Source organism: Pezoporus wallicus, unplaced genomic scaffold (assembly GCF_028554395.1).
Source record: "Pezoporus wallicus isolate ANWC-B61680 ecotype Strahan unplaced genomic scaffold, APGP_CSIRO_Pwel_v1 scaffold_6362, whole genome shotgun sequence".
NCBI lineage: Eukaryota > Metazoa > Chordata > Aves > Psittaciformes > Psittacidae > Pezoporus > Pezoporus wallicus.
In genome coordinates this window covers 7,281,111-7,305,113 of record NW_026637663.1, presented here as the reverse complement: position 1 = coordinate 7,305,113, position 24,003 = coordinate 7,281,111, and the positions used below count along the sequence as shown (strand labels likewise).

The 24,003-nt window shown below is 36.0% G+C and overlaps 1 protein-coding gene across 1 annotated transcript in view; it reads left to right on the top strand.

Moving 5' to 3' along the window:
* WDR27 (WD repeat domain 27) overlaps positions 1-24,003 on the top strand; it is a 59,519-nt gene that overhangs the window by 15,634 nt on the left and 19,882 nt on the right. The window contains exons 13-21 of the mRNA XM_057406973.1: positions 2,335-2,413; positions 2,932-3,003; positions 3,726-3,829; positions 4,192-4,281; positions 7,386-7,507; positions 8,105-8,238; positions 12,276-12,373; positions 12,679-12,800; positions 19,961-20,058. Of these exons, the coding sequence (XP_057262956.1) occupies positions 2,335-2,413; positions 2,932-3,003; positions 3,726-3,829; positions 4,192-4,281; positions 7,386-7,507; positions 8,105-8,238; positions 12,276-12,373; positions 12,679-12,800; positions 19,961-20,058 (919 nt within the window). The remainder of the gene's footprint in view (positions 1-2,334; positions 2,414-2,931; positions 3,004-3,725; positions 3,830-4,191; positions 4,282-7,385; positions 7,508-8,104; positions 8,239-12,275; positions 12,374-12,678; positions 12,801-19,960; positions 20,059-24,003) is intronic.

The following is a 24,003-nucleotide window of genomic DNA, read 5'->3' as shown; positions in this document are numbered from 1 at the left end:
ACTATCTCGCGTTTAATTTGCTCAAAGGCTTGTTGCTGCTCAGGGCCCCATTTAAAATCATTCTTCTTCCGGGTCACATGATAGAGAGGGCTTACAATCGAACTGTAATTTGGGATGTGCATTCTCCAGAACCCCACTGCACCCAAGAAAGCTTGCGTTTCTTTCTTATTAGTTGGTGGAGACATTGCTGTTATCTTGTTGATCACATCTGTGGGGATCTGTCTACGTCCATCTTGCCATTTTATTCCCCAAAATTGAATCTCCTGTGCAGGTCCCTTGACCTTACTCCATTTTATGGCAAAACCGGCTTTCAGCAGGATTTGGATTATTTTCCTCCCTTTCTCAAAGACTTCTTCCGCTGTATCGCCCCACACAATAATGTCATCAATGTATTGCAGGTGTTCTGGAGCTTGCCCCTGTTCCAGTGCAGTCTGGATCAGTCCATGGCAAATGGTAGGGCTGTGTTTCCACCCCTGGGGCAGTCGGTTCCAAGTGAACTGGACACCCCTCCAAGTAAAAGCAAACTGTGGCCTGCACTCTGCTGCCAAAGGAATGGAGAAAAATGCATTGGCAATATCAATCGTGGCATACCACTTGGCTGCCTTTGACTCTAGTTCATACTGAAGTTCTAGCATGTCCGGTACGGCAGCACTCAATGGTGGTGTGACTTCATTCAGGCCACGATAGTCTACTGTTAGTCTCCATTCTCCATTAGACTTTCGCACTGGCCATATGGGGCTATTGAAGGGTGAGCGGGTCCTGCTGATCACCCCCTGACTCTCCAGTCTACGGATCAGCTGATGGATGGGAATCAGGGAGTCTCGGTTGGTGCGATATTGCCGCCGGTGCACTGTTGTGGTCGCAATTGGCACTTGTTGTTCTTCAACTTTCAGCAACCCCACAGCAGAGGGATCTTCTGAGAGACCAGGCAAGGTGGACAGCTGCTCAATTTCCTCAGTCTCCAAAGCAGCAATACCAAAAGCCCACCGGTACCCTTTTGGGTCTTTGAAGTACCCTCTCTTGAGGTAGTCTATGCCGAGGATGCATGGAGCCTCTGGACCAGTCACAATAGGGCGCTTTTGCCACTCCCTCTCAGTCAGGCTGATTTCAGCCTCCAGCACAGTCAACTCTTGGGATCCTCCTGTTACTCCAGAAATATAGATGGGTTCCACCCCTTGACAGCTTGATGGCATCAGGGTACACTGTGCACCGGTATCTACTAGAGCCTTATACTTCTGTGGGACTGATGTGCCAGGCCATCTGATCCACACAGTCCAGTAAATCCGATTGTCCCCTACCTCCACCTGGCTGGAGGCAGGGCCCCTCTAATGGTCGTCACAGCATTGGACACTTAAGTCGTGTTGAAAGGGATTATTCTTCGTTATCACAGGAGCTGGAGTAAAATCAGCTCTTCCACTCCATCTGGGAAACTGCTCACCAGAGACTGAAGCCGTAGCTCTCATGGGACGATCAGTCTTGGCCCTTGCTCCCCTCTTCAGTTCACTCACCTGTTCCTCCAAAGCTGAAGTAGGTTTTCCATCCCACTTTGCCATGTCTTCTCCGTGATCCAGCAGGTAAAACCATAGGGTACCCCGTGGCGTATACCTTCTGTATCTCCTCTCTTGAACAATAGGACGTCTTTTGTTAATAGCTGAGACGCGTGTTGGTACACATGAGGAGCTGGATAAATCAGATACATCGTCCCTCAATTTGTCGAGGTCCTGGGACAGTTTTTTCACAGCTGAGATGATGGAAGGAGTGAGATTGTCTTCGAACTCTCGGAGTTTATGAACCATTTCATCCACTGTGCTGGTGTGAAGTACTCATAATTAGTTTTGGGCTAGAGGCTGTCCTTCAGGCTTCTTAGTACAGTAGTGTGAATGCAGACATTATTAATGACTTAAGTCACATAAAACCTCAGGCATCTATGTGTACCCACTGACAGTATTTTAATGATCTTTTACCAATCCCATATTCCAAGTATAAGGTCTGAATACAGTATGGGTAGTGTGTATAAAGTCAAAGCATAAAGTAGGCCTTGAGAAAACACATTTGTGACAGAATGATGAAAAAAGTTCCACAGAATTATATTCTTGTTAATTCAAAGTTTAAAGAAGTTCTTTCTCATTGATATTATTGGAGGAGAACTATTATGCAGTGTAACAGTTCATATTTCTTTCCTCAGTAATCTTTATTTTAGAGTGACTGATAATAAATGTTTTGTAACGTAAGGAGACATCAGATATTTCTACTGTACTAGCTTATCTACATAACTGTAAAAAAATGATGTTAAACCCCCCTCATTTTAATGTAAATTAAATTATTTTACTGTAGGAACGAAAAGGACAGTGAAAGATCAGCCATTAGTTTTCCATAATAAAATTAAGTCATCAGGTTATACAGCCGCACCATGGTGAGTAGATGCATTACTATGTTTTATTGGTGTGTGATGTTTTGTCACGTTAAAGACACGTAGTCTAGTGACTGTAAAATTAATCACTCATGAAAAGCAGATATGTTATCAAACAATTTAAAAAGTATGTTGTAAAAAAAAAATTCACAGCTTCTGGCCGGTGTTCAACCTCCTTTCAATAGCTGTATTAGGTGTTCTGTCTCTTTCACATAATTAAACTCTTGTTCCTTCAGCTTGCAGAAAGAAGTATCTGAGAACTTTATGTCAATGGATTTTGACCTTCAGAATGAATTATTCGACAAATAACATGCAGAAAACAAAACTTAGGTGCAAGTGTGAGCATTAGATCTTTAGAAAGTTATGTTGTCATCAATGAGTACATTATCTTAATTACTGACACTGCATGTAGACATGAATAGTAAGAATGAAGCAGGATTGGTTTTTGTTTGAAATAAACTGTTTCTCTCGTGCAGTGTTTCATATTTCATATAGGAGAATCTGTGTTCATTTTTTTCTAGGATGACCATGTTTTCCCCTGTTAATAATCTGAAGAAAAATAGGCTATCGAAGTGGAAGACCAGTTGTAAACGGTAGATTATTTAACAATTCCATTAGAGGAGGAAAAAATTAAAATGAGGATAAATACAAGTCTGTTGGAAGGTCCCATTGGAACTTTTTATTTCTCTTTAGCATTATATAAAGACTTTGATCTATGTACTACAAATATACATGTAAAGAATAATTAGTGCCATCATTATGCTCTTAAAAAAAGAAACAGCAACCTGTTAGTGTGTTAAAAACTGCTCCATATCTTAAAACTAAGTTTTTATAATCCTTGCACATATTAGATAAGCACTTCAGATAATTTCAAGGTTGGTTTGTGGTATTTTATGACAGGTTAAGCTACTTAGTATTTTTTGTGTGGTGTTCTTTCAGTATCTTGATTAAATGATCAATGTAATTCTTATTTTTACATATGAAGATATTTTCAAATTGCTTTTTGTCACAACAAGGTAGAGTTTGCATTCTTTAAATACTTTTATTAGATAGATATGAAAATTAAGCGGTTTTATGTACCAATCTATGTTAATTCTTATTCTCATGAATTCATAACAGGAGTAATTTAATTATGATGATTTAAAATTAGCCCTGCCTCTTATGTTGGATTTAACATATTTTTCCCTGGAAATATTTATATAAAGATGCTTAGAATAACACCCAAAGCACATTTATTTTGTAAGTGAAATGAAAGTGTTCTGGGTTTAGATATCTTAATATTTTTATTCTCTTTGTCTTTTTTCCTTCTTTGAAGTAAAAATAACGAATATCCATTGGAAAGTTGTCCTCCAATCAAGTATGAGAAAGAGATATCTGTAACCTGTAAACCAACCCCAATTTGTTCCATTCAGTATTCTGGTATGTACAGGTTTATAAAATGTACAATTCTGTCAGTGTGCAGAAAGAAAACAAGTAATTGTTTGACATGGTTTATTAGGACCATGGCACTTAAATTTTTTAGCCTTTTTTTGGTGAAAAGTGAAATTATCCCGTGTGATGGATAACTATTTTCAGAATATGCCAGGACAATAAATTAATTGTGTACAAATTCCTACCAAATTCTGTAACATGAGTTTGTGATGTCCATACAAAATAAGTATTAAATGTATGAAATAAGTATCTGTTCTGTATTTTGTTGATGTGTGACTTTTATTATAAAAGAAACAGCATATTAGGTCTTTTGCTTTCAAACGTAAATCATCAGACACTCTTCTTTACAGGGGATGGAGAGATGCTGGCTTGCGGCCTGGCTGACAAAAGTGTGCTGATCTTCAGTTCCAATCTCACTGATACATATAATGTTTTTTCAGGTAGAGTTATGAACTATATTATTTAATAAATTATTTAATATGATCAAGTTTAACCTAAAATAGCATAGTAACCAAAAGTTTTCATTTATATCACCCTGAGAAGAACAAGGGAGAGGGGATAGTGCTGATTCAAGATGTAGAAGTAATTTCTGTGATTGGTTAATTTTGTTCTAGAATTAAACTGCCTACTAGGTTTTCTTATTTTTTAGGAGGTAAATAATAATCTATCACAATGTATGCGATCTGGCTTGCATATGTATATGACAATAATTAAATAGAAATAATAAAGGCAGTTGTAATGGTAATTCTTGTGTATATTGCATTAGTTAGCATTGCAAATGAGCCTTAAAAATTAATTCTAAATTTCTGCAAGAACTGTTAAATTTTTAAGAACAGTAAATCTTACGGTTTTATCTCAATCCAATTAAATGAACTTCCTGTGTAATTTCATAATGGAAGATGCCTATAATTTACTAGCAGACCTTAACAAATATAGAATTAGACTATTTGAAGTTATTCTTTCTTATGTATCACAGACTAATTTGAGCAAATTCATGGTGCAATTTTATATAAACAACACACAGGAATAGTGTTGTGAGGTTTTATTGGAACAAAAGCAGTAATTTTATCTGAAGGGACCCCATATATCTTGAATATATTGAACATTATTCTGAAGAAGATCAGGATTTTAAAAAAAATGCAATAAACCAAAAGAGATCAAAAATTCTGTATTTCCTTCCCTTACTTGTTACAAGCATCTGTAAAAATAATACTACAGCAGTGGCACACAACAGATTAACAGTCGTGCCCAAAGAATTTTTTTTTGTTTCTTCAGATTATTAATACGTCTTTTTAAGTAATCTGAAGAAACTAAAATGTAAATCATTTTCAAGAACTTTGTCGTTTTGTTTGTAGCAGTGCTACTCTGAACATGAAGTAGAACATAAATTTGGTGTAAGCCAAATTCTAATTTGTCCTTTTTAGGTAGCATAAGAGTACAACCTGTGCATACAGTTTTTTTCAAAAGCCACGTAAATGTGACACTGTTAGATAGTGTTCTGTAGGGCAGTAGGAAATGCAAACCATCAGTTGCATGCTTATGTCAGATAGTGTTCTGTAGGGCAGTAGGAACTGCAAACCACCAGTTACATGCTTATGTCATTCATGTCGTTCTGTATAGTTCAAATTATCATGAAATCACCTATTTTCTACTTCAGATACTTTTGGTTTTGAAGTGTCATAATAAATGTATTTTCTGTTCATTAAAAATGAGAATGCATTACTCTTATTCAGAGCTGCAATCAGTGGTAATGTAAAACTTTCCTTTTTCAAGAAATAGCTGATATGTACTCTAAAAAAAAAATTGGTTTTGAGGCAGCATTGATATCTGAATATAGCCGTTTATTGAAAATCATTTTTATAGTGCACCTTAGAGCAGTGGTATAACAGCAGCAGTTTTGCTATAAGCCTGATCTATCCAGTTTTGTTCTGTGAAGTGCTCAGTTACAGTTTTAAGTAGTTTTGCATTCCTGTTCACTGTTGGCTCTTCAAGTGTGTGTGCCTTATAGTGAAGTGCAGGTAATGCTGACCAGCTTTAAAAGAGTTGCAGTCAGCATGGCCTTTTTGAAGAAGTCTTTCTACAAAGGCAGCTGCTGTCCTTCTCAGTGTGCTTCAGCACTGGGGACCCTGAGAAATGCCTATTTGGAAGCTTACTGGCCTCTTGCAAGCCAGCCGGCATGCAGTTATCTCCCTCTACGTGCTTTGGGTTTGGGGGGCCTAGAGTGTAGAGATTCTTAAGCCTTTTTTTTTTTGCATGGCTCTTCCATTTTCCAAATCTCAGATTTTCCTGAAGTTTCTCATGTTCCTTACCCCTTTTTGTGTTATTGTTTTGTGTATTTTAGTAAGGTTTTTTTGTTGATGTTCCTGTTTTTTTGTTTTCTTTCTTTTTTTTTTTTTTATGCAGGTAATTCAAGGCTTCCAAATGGTTTTACAAAACCAAAGCTTCCAAATAAATGCTTTTGTTGAGAATAAAAGAAGTATAGTACTTACATATGTATTTACCAAGCACCTGTGTAGTTTCCTGTTGAAAATTCTACAGCACTTCCGTAACTGGGAATTAAAAAAAAACTTGTTTATAAGCATTTTTATAGATATGTATTACCGCAGATGATCTTAATTGCTGAGATAAATTGATTAGCCTTCCTGTAATTTAAAGCAATATAAAACTTCAGTTGACTAAAGAGAAAATGTGCACAAGAGGGCAGCATAAGAACTTTGAATGCTTTAAGGCTAGGTGAAATTCATCAGACTTCATCTGGACAAATTTGAATAACATGGGCCAAAGTTTGTTAAACATGTTTAACGTATGTTGTTCTTCTTAGCCTTTTTTATCAGCATAATTTTATATCACATTAATAATTTTAGCTTCTCGATGATGTTTCTGGCTTTTGAAGTTCTTCCTTTGAAAGTTTCTAATCTTGTTTTTAACTGTGTGACACCAAAGGGGAAAAGTCTGTTGCAGAAGCTTTTTGCTATTAACTGGAGATTATAATATTTTAAAATATGATTTTAAACAGGCAGTTATATTTCTGTTTTTTTTTTTAATCTAATGAGGCAATCCTGCAGAACCTGTTGTGGCATGTTCATTTTGTGTTTTTTTTTAAAAACAGATAACTCAGTAGTAAAAGCCTGATGAATAAAATAAAGTATTGCAAGTATTTGCAAGTTCTTGTTTCCAGATCATGTTTAATATAAAATTTCATCATAATATAATACCCGCTTTCTCTGTTCAAGTAATATTGTATCTTTGCTTAAATCGTACATCACGGATGTTTCTTGGAAATGCTCTTCAAATAACTTCGGAAAATGTCAGAATTATCATTGTCTGATTATTAATGAGAGAGATTTTTTCCATGATTTTTGGTGGAAAAAAAAAATCAATACCTGGTTTACTGTTACCAGTTTTAATCCAACCATTTGAAGCCTGTATTTAAAATGTGTTTTAATATTGTGTATAATTATATTAAAACAATGTAATTAAATCTGGAAAAACATATAAACAGAAGAAACAACCTTTATGACATTTCCATTATTATTTTTATTAGGTCATGATGGTGCTGTTAACTCTGTTGGCTGGAGTCATGACAAGAAGTGGTTAGTTTCTGCATCAGAAGACAGAACTTTAAGAGTCTGGTCAGTCTGCAGTAATGAACCTGCCTTAATTCTGGTAATGAGAAACTTTGTATGGTTTGGTTCATAGGGCACTTTATTAAAAGGGCACTGTTTTGCACTTTCATCTACTTCCATTTTAACAGCTCTGTAGAAGAAACATGCAGCCTCATTTTCAGAGCTACTGAATGGTGGTGATTCCAACTGATACTACAATCCAGGTGATCCTTATGGCTTCAAATTGAGCTTTTATCATGCTAATTTATGAAAATGAGAAACCAACCTTGGTGGACAAAACTAGAGGACATGTCTGGAAGTTCTGGGTTTATTTTCTTCTCTGTTTATTCTACATTCATTGGCTCATCTCTACTTGACTGTGTAATCTACTCCCCAATTCAAATGGAAGTTGAGTGTGAAGCTAGACTGTGTTAGATTCAATAAACTACAGATACTATTGAATTTACTGCCAACTAATTTAAGTAGAATGAAAACTTTGAGATTAACATCTCAGAAATAGGAAGTGCCACTACACAATAGGTTAACCTCCTGGCATATGATCAGGATAAACAGGGAAACTATGCCTTAACAGTAGGAATCTCAGGAAAAATATTAATTATCTTAGAATCCAATCTTAATAATTTTCTTCACATTTCAGGGTAAAGAAAAGTTCCATAAGACTGTACGCTTTGCACAGTTTTATTTTATAGATGCATTTATATTGCTGTGTTGTGGAGCTGAATTTCATGTATTAAGTTTCCATCCAGACACAACCAAGGATGACCTCAAAAGGCGAGTACAATTTTTCATTAACAAACTAGTGAAAGTACTTGTACTGTTTGATCTGGGATTTTGTGTGTGGTGAGATTGGCTTGGGGGCAAGAATATTAAAGAAGGAAAAAAACCTCAACCAAATAGTAAAAGCCAATTGTAAAAACATATTTGTTCTGGCATAATAGAAAAAACATATAGTATTTTTTTTTTATAGTGCATAGCTTAACTGCTGCAAATACTATTTTACTATTAGTGTTACCATTTGGGAACTTCTGAGCTTTACCTTTTGCCTGTTTACGTCCCAGTGTGAATTAATGTCTGAAGTTATGTTTGAGTAGCTGTTGCAAAACTTTCTCTTGTGGGAATATTGTATATACATTTTCCTTCAGAGACACCAACATGCTCTGACACTTTTCTTCCTTCTCTGTAAAATGGAAGTAATCACTTTTTTATAATTTTCACTGACTTTCCAACCGTTGCATCAAATTACTTATTATCCTATTTTGTCCCTGTATTTCTTGATTATGAGTCACAGTTCATACACTTTTTCCTATTACTGTCCTGTTCCTTCTTTCCCACTTGAAATCAGTTCTTTTATTGAATGTCTGATATATGTTCTATGTTTTAGTTTTTAACTGGAGCTAAAATTCTCCTTGTATCCTTTTACTAAGTTTCTCTTAATTTGCTCTTGCTGGTTTTCAGCAGTATTTGTGTACATGAGACTTTATTACGTTCAAATATATATACACATGTGTATGTTTAAATACAGTAACATTTAAAAACACCTCAAAGAGATATTTGCCTGATATTATGACCTCAGATTTTGACTGGAAGGACAAACAGAATTAAGGTTGCGACACTGAAGTCTATTAGTATTGTGAATGGTGTGTTCTGTCTGTTCATGATATTAAAAATAACTGTGCTGCAGCCTTAGATGGAAAAACTGGCCTATATCCTTGGTAGTTTGGCCAGTGTACAGAAAACCATACTAAGCGCAGCGTTAAGTACATTTTTGAATAAGAGTGCTTTCCTGGACTGAGGTATGAACCTGGTAGGTACAACCACTGAAATGTTAAATGCTTATCAATAAAACAAAAGGAGAAAAAATGGCAAATTATCTCTCTCCTTTAATATATACTTCTTAAAGAACAGAAATTCCTTCTTATTTGAAAAAGTAGCTAATAGATTATGATCTAAATTATTTTTAAAAATTCTTCAAAATGGCTAACTAATTGTGGTTTTCAGGCACCTGCTTGGTTTTTCAGTTAATCCACTCTCACTTGTGATTCTTCACCTTACATTTCTGGTCAAAATCCTTAATAGAAGGAGGTGTCGTTGCTCTTATTTTAGCCATATGCTCTATTTGGAATGGGAATATAGCAAATAGGATAGAATATAAATACTAAGAAATAGATAATTTTCTGCTTTGATTTTATAGTATATACATTACATTAGGAGGGTAAAACTAACAGAATAAAATGAAAAAAAAAACCAAAACAAACCCCAAACCCAAACCCTGAAACCCAAAGTGTAACAGTACAGGAGGAACCTGAAAGGGTAGAAAAGTGATTCCTTTTCCCAGTTTTGCTAGAAATCTATTCATAGTGCAGACAAGTAATATTTGGAAACTGAAGCAGGCAATTGCTTCTCTCATACCATTCATAAGTCTTAAAATTTATAGAAGCGATTGTGGAAGAACTTAGAAAAAGAAGATGGAAAACCATATTCTGATCTTTCAGATCAGAATGATTTTCAGATTTAAGATTTAGTTAATTTATTTTTTCCTTGTATTTGTGTGGGCTTAGGGTTCAGTAAGGAGCTGATATTGCAGTATATAATGTGCTGGCTCTAGGTATCTTATTTATTTATTTATTAACAAATACCTATGCCTCCCAGGAGAAGGTATCCAGGAACCTGAGGAAAATCCATGCTGCATTTACTGTTATGGGAGACTTGTCTAAACCACCTTTAAGCTAGTTAGTTCAGAAACTTAAAGTAGTATGGAACTTGATGTAATTGTAGAATCCACTCAAGCAGTTTTCCAAGGACTTGGGCAGTGAACTTGTACTGTGTTCTGTGTTGTTCCAGTTTCTTTGTTAGGACCATATAGAATCTTGGTTTAAAGCTGTCAAAGTATGTATGCAGGGTTGTGCTTATGGCAGAATTTTGTTGTCATGCTGTCAGTATTTCTTGATGTTATTAACACTACCTCAAAAAAGTGCATTTATACTCTGAGATGTTAGTGTAATACCAAAATACCAAACACACAATTGTAGGCATTACAACAAATCCACAAAATAGTTTGAGGCCTTATGTATATCTATCTATAAAAAAGGTATTAAAGGTTAATTTGCTTTGACATTTTCTTGTGAATTGAGTTAATTTCCCAGCATTTGTTTTATGGAACACTGCAGCATTCCTTCTTTTTTTCCTCACAGCTCTTGTCATTCTGCCTTCTGAGTCAAGTTTGGAAGAATGTTTGAATGGAACTAATTCAAGAAGATGCTACTTCTAACCCAAAAGCATGCTTTATACCCTTAATTAGAAGGGCATGGCAGTGTAGTCTGGCTAACCAATAGATTGCTACTGTATTTCAGAGGTGAAGACAGTACAATGAGAAATCACTGTTTCTCTGTGCAGAGTTTTCAAAGAACTAATTAACTAAAGCATCACAACGACTTAATAAAATGGTTAAATATTGATTCAGTTTTAAAGGTAAACTGAGAAGTGGAAAAAAAGAAAAAAAAATGTTATATTTCTTATTGCCGTATTTAAATATATCCTTATTTACAAATGCCATAGAGGAGATTTATTGCAGTCCTGGGGATAGGATACAGATGCCCTGACTTCTGTTTCTACGATTAATCTGAAAACTATCCACAACCTAAGTTATTATTACATTCTCCAAAATTACTAACTATTGAATTTCCATACTCATCAGTAGTTGTGCATGCTGTTATGAAATATAATGTGCTGTTTATCTTTTGTTTGTTTCTTAATTATTTTTAATTCACGTATGAATATGTGCGGAACAAAGCATATTTGGGTTATCTCATTTTTAGTTTTATATGTTCTTTTAAAGATCAGCATGAGCAAATTGAAAGGAGTTTGAAAAGGGGAAAATGTGTTCCATTCACAGAAATAATGCCTTTAAAAGTCATTTATATTTAGCAGCTAGTTGTAGTGATTATACATACAGCAAGGGAAGTAATGAGAAAATCCCTACGCTGATTAAATGGGAAACTATAATAGAGCATATTATAGATGGATAGAGCAAAGGCCATGCTAAGTGGGTTTAAAATGTAGCATGCTAATCATACATAGGGGAGTGATTATTTCAGGTACTTCTGGAAAGTTAATGTTTAAGAAAATAATTATTTTCATGCAAGCCACTTTAGGCCAGTTTAAACTTTTTTCATAATTGGGCTACACAAACCTGATTTGGCAGTATAATAACAAAAATATTCTGAGCTTGGTTCCTTAGAGCTTTAGCATTTAGATCAAAGAACTGAAACGCTCTTTGCTTTTTATGAGAAACTAGATAAGAAGTACCTAAGTCATAAGACAAATTCTAACAAGATTCTAACGGCAACCATCTCTAACTGCTTTAGATTTTCTGGTGCTTATCTTTTGCTATATATAAGATTCATTTTAGAGGGTCATTGAATGACATCCACTCTTCTCCTTGGTGTAAGAGAGAGAATAGTTTTTCAGTTATGATAAATTCTAAACATTCCAGAAGATGAAGTGATTCTTTTTATGTAACTGAAACTGGTGTATTTAAGATTCAATATACATACATGATTATTTCAGTGTTTCACGTTGACGGAAGATCTATCTAATGTATATGAATATCGTGTTTCTTTTCATCCAAATGAGTTTTGTTCCCAAGTTTTTAATATAGTTCAGCAACAAGTCAAAAGGTTTATGGCTTTTATTTTTAATAATGAAGGAGAGCATCTTGATTTGCTTTGTGATTCCAATAGGAGTTTACTGGTGGCCACAAATCATGACTTATTTCATTAACACTAGCAGTCACTGGATATTTTTTGCAGATATAAACAGAGAAGTGTTTGCAAATTGGTACAGACATTTCCCATGGCTTCAACAATGGAGATCACCAGCCTTTCAGCAGTAAATGAATTCTACTCTTGTATCCTTTATATTTCTTATATTCTTTATAGTTCTTTGGACTTAATTACATGGAAATAACTTCAGTTAAAGTAATTGCAATTTGGTTCTTTACTACTGTTTTTCTATCAGAGTAAAAATGCTGCTTTTTTTTTGTGGTATTGAAATTCAGAACTGGACATAAATATTTTTGGACTGTAAAATTTTTGATGCTATTCATAAAGCAGTAAATACAACGGGCTCTTGATACCTGTATGTCTGTCTTGTTGTCTATCTGTGCCTTTGTACCTTTAGATCAGATTAACTTTAACACAGAGAACTGTACAGATATTGTACTTACAGCCGGTAGCAACCGAGCACTGGAAGTTTTTGACCTCAATGCAGGCTGCAGTGCAGCAGCGATACCAGAAGTTCATACTAGATCAGTTCATCAGATCTGTCAAAATAAGGTATATACTTTATTGAATTTTATTTGTAGTACCACAACTCCATCAAAGAAGAAATTGGAGGCTAAAAATATTGTTGATAGTAATAGAGTATTTATATGTTCGAAGGATGGGCAAGGTTATAAGTCTGTGTGATGAAGGCACCCAGATATCATTTGATGTCTAATGGAAAGCAGGGAGCAGTGAAAATAAATGAACAAGCTTGCTATCAGGGGATTGTATATTGCCCTTGGCTTTACTTGACTATAATACTGTAGTTCAGTGGGAACTTTTCCTAATGTAATTTTTCTCCTCTAAAGTTGAATCTGAAGTCATCTGGTTTACTCTGAAACTTCAGAAACAGCAACCAAAAAAAAAAAAATTGCTTACTACTGCACCAAAACAGATGACTTAAAATCCCTCATCCTTGCTCTTTTTTTGTTTTCTCTTGCTTGAAGATTAATTTGAATGTTTGGGGGTCTCATGGTACCATACATGCTGGAAAGCCTACTGCGTTAGGTTTGGTTGAATATGGCTCCTCATCCCCATTTAGAAAGTCCTTGCTTCTGTGGGTTTAAAAGAATTCCTTATTACTACTTTTGTAGAACTTTTGTGGGTTTTCCTGGGAACTGTGATCTGGTAAAACACTTAAATTTTTGCTAACTATTTCAGTACTGTTTGTAACACATAGGCTTAAGTTTCTGGCTTTTCTTTTTGCTTGGTCAGCTTAGTGTCTTCAGGTTATTTAATCAAGAAAAACTTTAAAGCTGTGGGCAAGTATTCACTTGGGAAAAAGCCTAGAGGTATGTGGTATAGCAAAGAAAACTGACAATTTTGTGAATATTATAGATCAAGGTTCTCTATTTTTTGTTATATGAAATTAATACTTTAGATAAGTCAATAGGAAAATTACACACCGTTTTGTTACAGTTGTATAGTTTATATCTGTTAGCATAAATATAAGCCAGTGAATTTACATTAAGAAAATACCCTACAAATTTTATAGACCTTGAAAAATATGCAGAATGCTGTGTATAAATTACATTCTGTTTGAAGTGTGAAACATATTGGAGTCTAAGGCTAGGTAGTCATGAAGGATAGTGCAATAGAAGTAAATCTGTGGAGTGAAGCAGTTGATGCTGAAGATCCAGTGCCTACACAACAAAATTTATGAAGGCTTTCCTTTTGAATAGCCCTAGTTTTGCCTTGTGGACTGAATGCTCATTGATGGTTGCCATATGTATATTCTTGCAGTGCATTTTCTGGTTTAGATTCATTAAAATTAGTCCCCATGTTCCAAGACTGCTTTTTGATGCTACCTGGGCAGTAGTAAGTCGGGATGATCAGATATATTCTTTAAATAAATAAAAAAAGGAAAATCTATTTAGAAGGTCTTGTAAAACACTAAGGAAGATATGTTCTGATTAAGTGTGGGAAAAACTTGTTAGCAAATGATTAAATACATAGGGTATTCTGGAAAAAGGTGAAGAGCAGGACATTCTTGTTTTTTCTGGTTTTGGACAGCAGCAGCTGTAAGCAAGTCTATGTAACTTGCAATGTAATGAATTCAATTTTAAACTGTCTTTTGGTCTATTTTAGGGATTATTTGCAAGAACTGTCAATATCTACTTGATAAGTTTATTGTATAATTTTGAATGAGCTCTCTTTACAGCATTGTCTGATATATAATAAGCAGTATTCTGAATCTTCTTCCATAATAGTTTAGCAGGAATATTGCAAATATGTATATATATGCATATGTATACATATATATATACACATATTAAAGATTTGGCTGAACTATTATAAAGTATATCTCTTAGAAGATGATGAGGTGGGACACCTGTTTTAATGGCTGTGTGTAATTCCTGTCTTGCTTTGTCAAAATCTGCAGTATAGTTGCCCTTCGTTAAATCTGTGCAAATTATGCTGGCTAAAATAATTGAGTTCACCCACACTGTGCCATGACCATAGGTAGTCCAAACCATCACTTTACATTTAGTAGCACATCCCTTGTTGCAGTGGCAGTTACAATGATGTGATGAAGCCTGTATCCAGTAATGGAATGCTGAAGATGATAAACCACCCTGCTGAATCACTTGCTATGGCTTAGCTTATCACAAAGGAATGTTTTAAATCTTCCTAACTGTAAAAAGGTTGTAAAATCAGACTGTATCCTTGCCTGAGATATTAAATCTGCAGCCTATGTACAGATATAAGTAGAGTTGATGAATACTTGTCCCTTACTTGAAGCTTGAATTATGCAAAATAATTTCTGTTCTTGTTATCACTTTGTGATATATTGCCGATGAACATAGAGTACATAGCTATACAGTGTACATTTGTAAAATAGGTACATGGAGTGTTTGCTGTTGTAGGCTAGCAAATTGCTGCGATGGTTCTTTTCAGCTGTGTCAACCTGGCAGTGGTTCTGCCCATTCTTACTGACTCTTCTCCTTTGCTGGAGACAAGAACAGTGGCAGCAACCAGATGGGGCTTCCAGCTTGTCTTCTATCTTGTCGCTCTTCTCCCTTTCTCATTGGCAGCCTCTGGGATGACTGTACTGCCTCAAGCTTCTTTACAATTTGCTGGAGCTCCAGAGCAACCAACATATGGCTGAAGCCTGCACCTCTGATTCTGTGTCGCTTGGCCAGTTTGCATCTCCACACCTGTTTCACCAGTTGAAGCTAGGCTGTATCTCTCTATATCATTACAGGTGCTTTGTTTCTGCAACTGAGTCTTCACCTCTTAAAACCTCTTTCCTTTCTGCTACTTCTCATACTTAATTCCCTCACTCTAGTAAAATCTTTCCCCCACTACCCCTGCCCCATACTGTTCCAGTCATAAGCACACGTTAATTACTGTTGTTCCAGAGCTCCTTATTACATCTTCCCTTCTCACCTCCTTGAACCTCAGTATCTTGCAAGGGTCCAGAGGACACATATGCAGGGACTGGAAGAAACTAAGTTTAAAGAGGTAATGGCCATGAGGAGAAGGATGCAGGGAGGCGAAGAGAGCAGCATCAGTAAAGCTCACTCCCAGAAGGTTGAGATTTCTGCTTTAGTATAAAGAATAATTCTAAGCATCTTTAAATTAAAGGCAGTAGCACAATTAGAAAGTCTCATTTTACACCCAGCTTTGAATGCAAAGGTTTATTTCAGAAACAAAAAATTCAACAGTATAATGCTGAAAACAAATTATAAAAATTGCATGGAAGCTGGAGGAAAATAGTTGTTACTGTGACTCAGAGCAGACGGAAATGTAAGAAAAAAGTCTTAGCTGGTAAATCTTAAAAATCAGTAGTTTCCACATTTGCACAAGAAGCTCTGCTGTGTTGTTACATGTTTATCGTGAGATGAAGAGTAATGAATACAATGAAAATATATCTGCACACTAACATCACATCATGATGGAAAGTATACATTGCTGTGCTTTATCTTTCCTTCTTTATCTCTGTTAACTGTAGGAATAGCCAAAGGTCTTAATACCAGCCTGCTTAATTTGAAAACCTTAAATTACAGCAGTGGTTGAAAGTAATGTATGTCTCTCTATATACACTCTATATATATATATATGTCTGCCAAGGATATATAAACATTTTCACACTTTACCTTTCCATCTATAGTTTTCATTGACTTGATTATGTTTTCCTCGGGTCTTTGCTTATATTCTACAGAACAGTATTTTGTGTTGTGAATTTTTGTTATTTTGTCAACATAAGGGAAGGGAAATCAGAGCAAGAATGCAGCAAGCATCTCTCTGATGAGAAATAGATATTCTGAAACTTATAAAAAGGCCATTTTAGATCTACGTATATGGGGCTGTGACAAATCTAAAGTACTGGACAAAATAAGTCAGTAAAAGGAAAAGAGAAAACTGGGCAAAATTGTAGCAACAAAATCTTCACCTTGGGAAGAAGTTGTTCTGGGTAGTATGCTTACCACCAGATTTTTGTCTATATATTTGTATTACATGTGGCACATTACTTTCCATTTGACATTTAATTTAGATTAGTACAGTTATTTAGGATTTGATATATGAAGAACCCTTAATCCTGGAATTACAATAATGCAATTTAGTTTATCGAAGTCCATCAGAGGAAACCACAAAAAACATGCCTAGTTCTTGAACCTCCACGTATGATTAGAGTTTACTCAATTAAATTCCTTGCAGAACTTCAGGCCTTATACTGCTTGCTTAAAACATCTATAATCTTAATCTAATTAAGCATATTAATGTTCATTATTCTAAACCTCAGTGTATTTTAGTTTCCTTAAAAAACTTTTTGGCACCAATTTCCCCTGAAATATAGGGCATACCATATGATGATGATACAAAGCTTGTCTGTCTTTGTGTGCAGGTTCTTGCAGCAGTAATAAAACTGAGCATTCTTTCTAAAGCCTGCTTTCTCAAATATCGCCTTCCAAATCCACCACAGAAACTTTACTGTTGTGTTCTTTATAACCTTCAGCTCCCACCACATGCACTTTCAGTTTTGTTCCCTGTGTTCCCTAAAGACTCTCCCCTATCACAGCCTTATCTTCTTGTGCTGTCCTTATTGCTAGCTGACTGAGAGGCATGCCATACTCCATGCCTGTTCTAAATTATTCTTATGTTGGCTGGTTAATGACTTGTCAAAGAAAATCCCTTTTCTTAATGGCTGTGCTGGTTTTAACTTGTCTGCTAATTATATGTATATTGTGGAAACATCGTAAGACCATTATCCCTCTGTCAGGTTGGTTTTAAATAGTGAAGCAGGTTAAAAAAGTTCTGGATGGGAATCAGCAGACAGTACACTTGCATACGCATAATTTCATTGGGAAAGTGGGCTAAATACATGGTCCTGTGGAGATGTGGTGGTGATACTGCTGCAGGTTCATGTAATAGCTTACTTCTCTGGGTACTTAGCAGCTGGGGGAAAGAGGTTTATTGTTCCTCTCTAGCCTGAGGCAACTGGTGGAAATCTCCCACTTTTCAGTGACAGGCTGGTGTTGACACTGCTGTATGTCAACAGTGTTGACACTGTTGTATTGATAGACTCAAATTTGATGGAATCAAATTCAAACAGTGATTTCCAACTAGTTCATGAAGTGAACGTGTATGTATGTTTAGAACTTTTTGTATTGGACTCTGAGGTCATGGCTGAGTGAAGAAAGGGATGGTGAGGAAAAGTTACAAAAGCAAAAAAAGGTGTTCTGTAACTTTTAATGGGTACTATCCTTTGGACAACTACTGTCTTTCTCTTTTACAATTACTCTTTTTTCCTTTTTTTCTTTTTTTAACAGATACAGCTAATGTGAAATTATATAGACTTTGTTGGGAAATATGGTACATTTTAGTTCATCTGTTAGAGCAGGCTGTGGTAATCCTCAGTTTAGAAAGGAAACCCACTTAAAGCAAAATAAATGAAAGCTCCTATAGTCTTTTTAATGCTGAGTATGCCACTTTGTTTTGCCATTTGGGGAATTCTATTGACTAAATACTAAAGCATTTTCCAGTTATATGCCAGTTTTCATAACAAATAGAAGATTCCTGGCAATGAAGCACTGATTGCGGGAAATGGCCTTGAGGTTTCTGTGGTGTATTCAGCCAGAACAAGAATGTGAACAGTGGGGAAAGGAAAGAAGGAGTTTTAACTGTTTATATTTAGTTCCCTGGAGAAACAAGTTTGTAGCCAGTGAAAAGGCCACAGGATTTGCCAACATGGATGTTAAAAAAGCAGAGTTTTAAATATAGGCTGAATTTAATTATTTAAAGGTACAAAGCCAAAATCAGTCCTGTTATGAATGAATGAAATTGCTACTGAAGTCAATGAAAATATGCCCACTTATGCCAAGGTTAAACATGGCTTATAATTAACTGTTAGACTACTGTTTGATCCCTCCCTCTTTTCCTGCCCTTATTTCCTGCCTTAAATGAATGCGCTTGCAGCCCAGAAAGCCAACCGTATCCTGGGTTGCATCAAAAGGAGCGTGACCAGCAGGTCGAAGGAGGTGATCCTGCCCCTCTACTCTGCTCTTGTGAGACCTCACGTGTAGTACTGTGTGCAGTTCTGGTGTCCTCAACATAAGAAGGACATGGAACTGTTGGAACAAGCCCAGAGGAGGGCCACAAGGATGATCAGGGGACTGGAGCACCTCCCATGTGAAGACAGGCTGAGGAAGTTGGGGCTGTTTAGCCTGGAGAAGAGAAGGCTGCGTGGAGACCTCATAGCAGCCTTCCAGTACCTGAATGGGGCCTATAGGGATGCTGGGGAGGGACTCTTCATTAGGCACTGTAGTGACAGGACAAAGGGTAATGGGTTAAAACTTAAACAGGGGAAGTTTAGATTAGATATAAGGAGGAAATTCTTTCCTGTTAGGGTGGTGAGGCACTGGAATGGGTTGCCCAGGGAGGTTGTGAATGCTCTATCCCTGGCAGTGTTCAAGGCCAGGTTGGACGAAGCCTTGGGTGGCATGGTTTAGTGTGAGGTGTCCCTCCCCATGGCAGGGGGGTTGGAACTACATGATCTTAAGGTCCTTTCCAACCCTAACTATTCTGATTCTATGATTCTATGATTGTCTTGTGCAATCACAAAATTATCTTCCCGTGCATCCTATAAAGGATCCCATACCCCAATAGGTAGTAATCCCCATCAGTTTGTGAGATGACCTGGAGAGCCTCTCCCGTTGACTCATCATGGTGGGTGTCACTCCTGGACCAAAGGGCTCACATGGCTGTCCTGGGACAACACTGCAAAGAGTCGAGGCAGTCAAAGAGTTGAGGCAGTCAAAGAGTCAAGGCAGTGCTCCATTTCTCTGACTGCATTATGGAGGTTTCTCCACATGCTAGCTTGCCTCTGCACTCCTTTATGTGTGGGCAGACAAGCTTTTTTACACATAGTCTAACAAACAGCTTTTGTTTGTTTTTTAAATAGACTAAATTCTTCACTGAGACAGTGCTTGGTCACTGGAACAGACTCTCCAGGAAGTGGTCACAGCACCGAGCCTATAAGAGTTCAAGGAGTGTCTGGATGATGCTTGTAGTCAAATGGTTTAGTTTTAGGTAGTCTTGTGAGGAGCACGGAGTTGGACTTGTTGATCCCTGTGGGTCCCTTCCAACTTGAGGTATTCTACGATTCTTTAATTCTATATATATTTAGTGCCACAAGAATAGTTATCTGAAGCTGACTTCATATTTTACAGGGGTCATCCTTCAGTACTCAACAACCCGAAGCTTATAATCTCTTCATGACCACAGCTGCAGGTGATGGCATCAAACTATGGGATTTAAGAACTCTGAGGTAAGGCTGAATTAGATACCTTGGAATAAAACTCCATGCTATATTCAGAATTGTCGTACTTGCTGTGATATACCAGTAGCAATTTGGATGTGGAATAAAATCTACAGTCAGGTCTTTATAAAAGAAAATTAAAGGCTAATTGGAATTTACTAATTTCAACAGACCAGATAAAATGCTGCTTCCTCAGTAGTGGTTAGTTTTGTACCACTAAATGTTCAAGATTTATCACCCATGTTTACCTACCTTTGTACATCTAATTGTATATATAAAATAGTATTTTGAACTGAATGCTGATGGCATTTCATTACTGCTAGAGGAGGTAAAATTTATGATCCAGCTTTTAAAATACAAAAGTAATTGTATGAAATGAGAAATTATGTATGTAGTGCAATGAATTTGCATAATACATTATCATAAACTCAGAATAAAATGCTACACTTGCCAAAAACGTTTCAGTGTTGTACTTGGGAAAGCCGTGGGACAAAGAGAGATAGTGGTGGGAAGGGAACGTTGGTCAGGAAAGGAAATACTTGGGTAATCCCTGTTGAAGAAGCTGAAAGAATTTTGTTTAAAAGCAAAGGGGTTTGGATAGGGGAATGTTTATATTTTAAAGAATAATTTTATATTTGATTTGTGTGTATGTATGCATAAGTTTATTGAAAGATGTAACTTTTTTTTTTTTTTTTTAGTACTGAATTTTCTATTTAGGAAATGCTTAATGAGTATTTCATGTATTTCCCTCTTTCTGTGGAAAGAATACATTAAATTTATAGGGGGCATATATGTTCTTGCCAAAAACATTGCTGTATTACCTGCACTGAATGTCAAAAAGTATTGAAACTAGAGACTGCTGGGGTTGGAATCTGTTACCTTTTTATGTTTTTCTAATAAGCCACTCAAACTGTGTTGCTGAAGAGTAATGAAAAAGTAGAAAGCTTTTCACAGATCACTTATCTTTCTCTTTGTTTCTAAATGTTAATATAAGTAGAGCAGGTGAATGGTAAAATAGTTAAAGTGTAAAATCTGGGCAATCAATTATATGAGTATGTCCTGGGAAGAGAGGAATAATTTATGTATGTTATTGCTCTATATTTAATTTGGCAAAGTTGGTGTATTCCAATGTCCCCTGAGTTCTATTAGCCAAACTTCAAAGAAGTAGTTCAAGTCCTTAATGACATATATTTCAAGGGTGTTAAGTATTATGTATATGTGTGTGTTTGTTACACATTACGCAGTGGTAGTAACTGTTGTGGAGAAGAAATGATGAAAACAAATGATTACTTTTCCCTTTCACTTCACCTTTCAGGAAAAAAAAAGATAAATATTTAAAACCAAAATTTTCACTCATTATTCAGAACAGAGATCAAATCTTCTGCATTTTAAAATCTATTCTTGAGTTCTCAGAAGGAAGAAAACTGTTCACTTTTTCCTAATGTGTTCACCAGGTGTTTTACACATAAATAAAATTGAAATGGCTGAGTTTGGAAAGATCTATCTGAACTTGGAATGAGTCTCCCCTGAAGTGTTAGGTCTACTGTACAGTTACTGTACAGTTTCTTTCTTTTTTTTTTCTTTGTTCATAGTCTTGTCCAATCAAATCTAGTCCATCCCTTGCACTGTTGGGTGCTTAAAGGGGAGATTAGTTCCTATACAATCTTATGGTGGGCCAGTACCTTTAATCTCTTAAAGCTGTTGATTTGTAAAGTTGGTGCATCAGCCATTGCTGTGTTTTGAATGGTCCTTCTGGAATGACCTCTTTTTGTTTCTGCTTTGGGTTTGCCAGAATAGGGTTTGTTTAGCGAAATGTTTGTCCAGTGTTCTTGAAATATAGCAAAGGTAAGTCCACCTTCTCATTTATACTGTTTGCAGTGTTGTGGCTAATAACACTAACTGCAAGATCTCAACTTTATTGTTTGTTGATTTTTGTTCTAAATATTTGCCCTAAACATCCACAGTGAAAATTGTTTTGCTTTTTGTTTTAATTTGCTTGTTGCACTTCATGATTTCAATTCATTGTTACTGTATTTAATAATTCTGTAAAGTACAAAATTCTGATTAAATAGGGGGAAAAAATCTCCAGCATGGTGCTCTAGAAAGCTGCAGTTGAAAGCATGGGAAATAATTTTCAGAGTAATACTGCTGAGTTTCCTGGGACTCTTTAGTTGTTTCTTTATTTAATTTCATTGATGATGGCTGCTTTTTTTTATTCTTCTGACATGTGTTCCTGTTCTCTTAATTGGCTCAGGAATCACAGCAGGACTCTCAGGTTCTTTTCTGATCTTTGCTTAGAGTAAATCTTCAGACTTGTTATCCTGGCCTGTGGCTTTAGAGGTTTTGAATATATTGATTTTTTTCTTTTTTTTTTTGTTTTCTCTGAGTTCTGCAAGATTTTTTCCACTCGGTCTGTGTTATCAACCTACTTTTTTTTTCCCCAGTGGAAATAATTTAACTTTTTTTTTCTTTCTATATGTATAAGTTGGTGAGAGTATTTTGCAACTTCCATTTTCATCACCCTTACTGGATAAAGCTATGGATCTGTCTCTCTCTTTCACTATTCATGATCTGGAGGCATTCCAGGATTTCTTCAGAGAATGCCAGAAAATCTTATGGGCTCCTCTGGAGGTGGTACAAGAAAAGATGTTTTAGCTTTCTGATCTTGTCAGCCAATCTCATGCAGCCAGGTCATCTTGCCAATAAATGAGGGAATCTTGGACACTGCTAGTGGCTTTTGGATTTACTCAGACTTCTGCTTCATTTGCTTTGAAATGCATGAATTTATAAAAGTTCATCTCAATATTTCAAATGTTTTTATACTTCTCTTGCATTCTCCTCGTTTGTAACTGCAGCTAAGAAAAGATCTAGACAATCTACAATGCACACTTATGAATAAAGAACCAAGGAGAATAGATCTTTTTGGAAGAAGAAGGGTGACTACTTTTCTTCCAGGTTAGGATAATAAACTGTGAGGCTTCATGAATAAATACATTAGGGTAAGATAATGACCTTTGATCAGATTCCAAGAAATTGTGAAGAAGAATTTAAGTAGATTGTCTAAAAGAATAGCTACTTGGAGAACAAAGGAAAATACTTTCTCTGGGGTCCAAAGTGGAAGCAGAACACAGGAGTTAGACTGAGGTGCAATGGGAAACTGAATGAGAAGATCATTACAGTTACCATCTTCAGGATTACCAAGAAAGAGCCTGACAAACATTTAGTTTTTGGGAGGTACAAAAGCTTGATGCATGCTTACATGTTTTGAAGGAGTTTGTGTTCTGTATGATGAATCATACAGAAGATGCAGTAGACTCTTAATTGTCCATAATGTGCAAGAAACTTTACTGTTCTACCTCTGTCTGCTGTCCGTCTATTGAATGTCTTTTAGAAACATCACAACTTCTGAAGTCTGGAATCTAACAATGATTCATAGGGATCTGTACCGGTTATCTCCACCAATTAATTTTAGTCTTTTGAGAAAGTCTGGATTGGAATGGCACAAGTTGGTGAGTCTACAGATCACCCAGACTAGACACATCAGAAAATTCCAGTACACTAAGCCTCCTCATCTGCCAGTACTCCCTGTTTATATTGAATATGTTCATTAACATGTAGGACAATGAGAGACAGATATTTCAGCATCCTATTTCTGTAAAACCAAGGCATAGAAAGAGCGTAGAAATTTGGGAATTAGGAAAAGTCCATTCCCTTACACAGTAAACCCATAAGAACGTAAAATGACAGACTAGACTAAATACTAGCTGATGTAATATGTTCGTATGTCAGTTAAATTTCACATGACAGGTTTTAATTCTGTCTGGATCCTTCTAGTTTCTCATTTCCTCCCACTTGTTGATCAGATAATTCAGTATATTAAAACATCTAGGAGAAAGGAAGTTTCCTTCATTAATTATGTTAAAGGAAATTATAAATTCAATGTGTTGTCCTCTT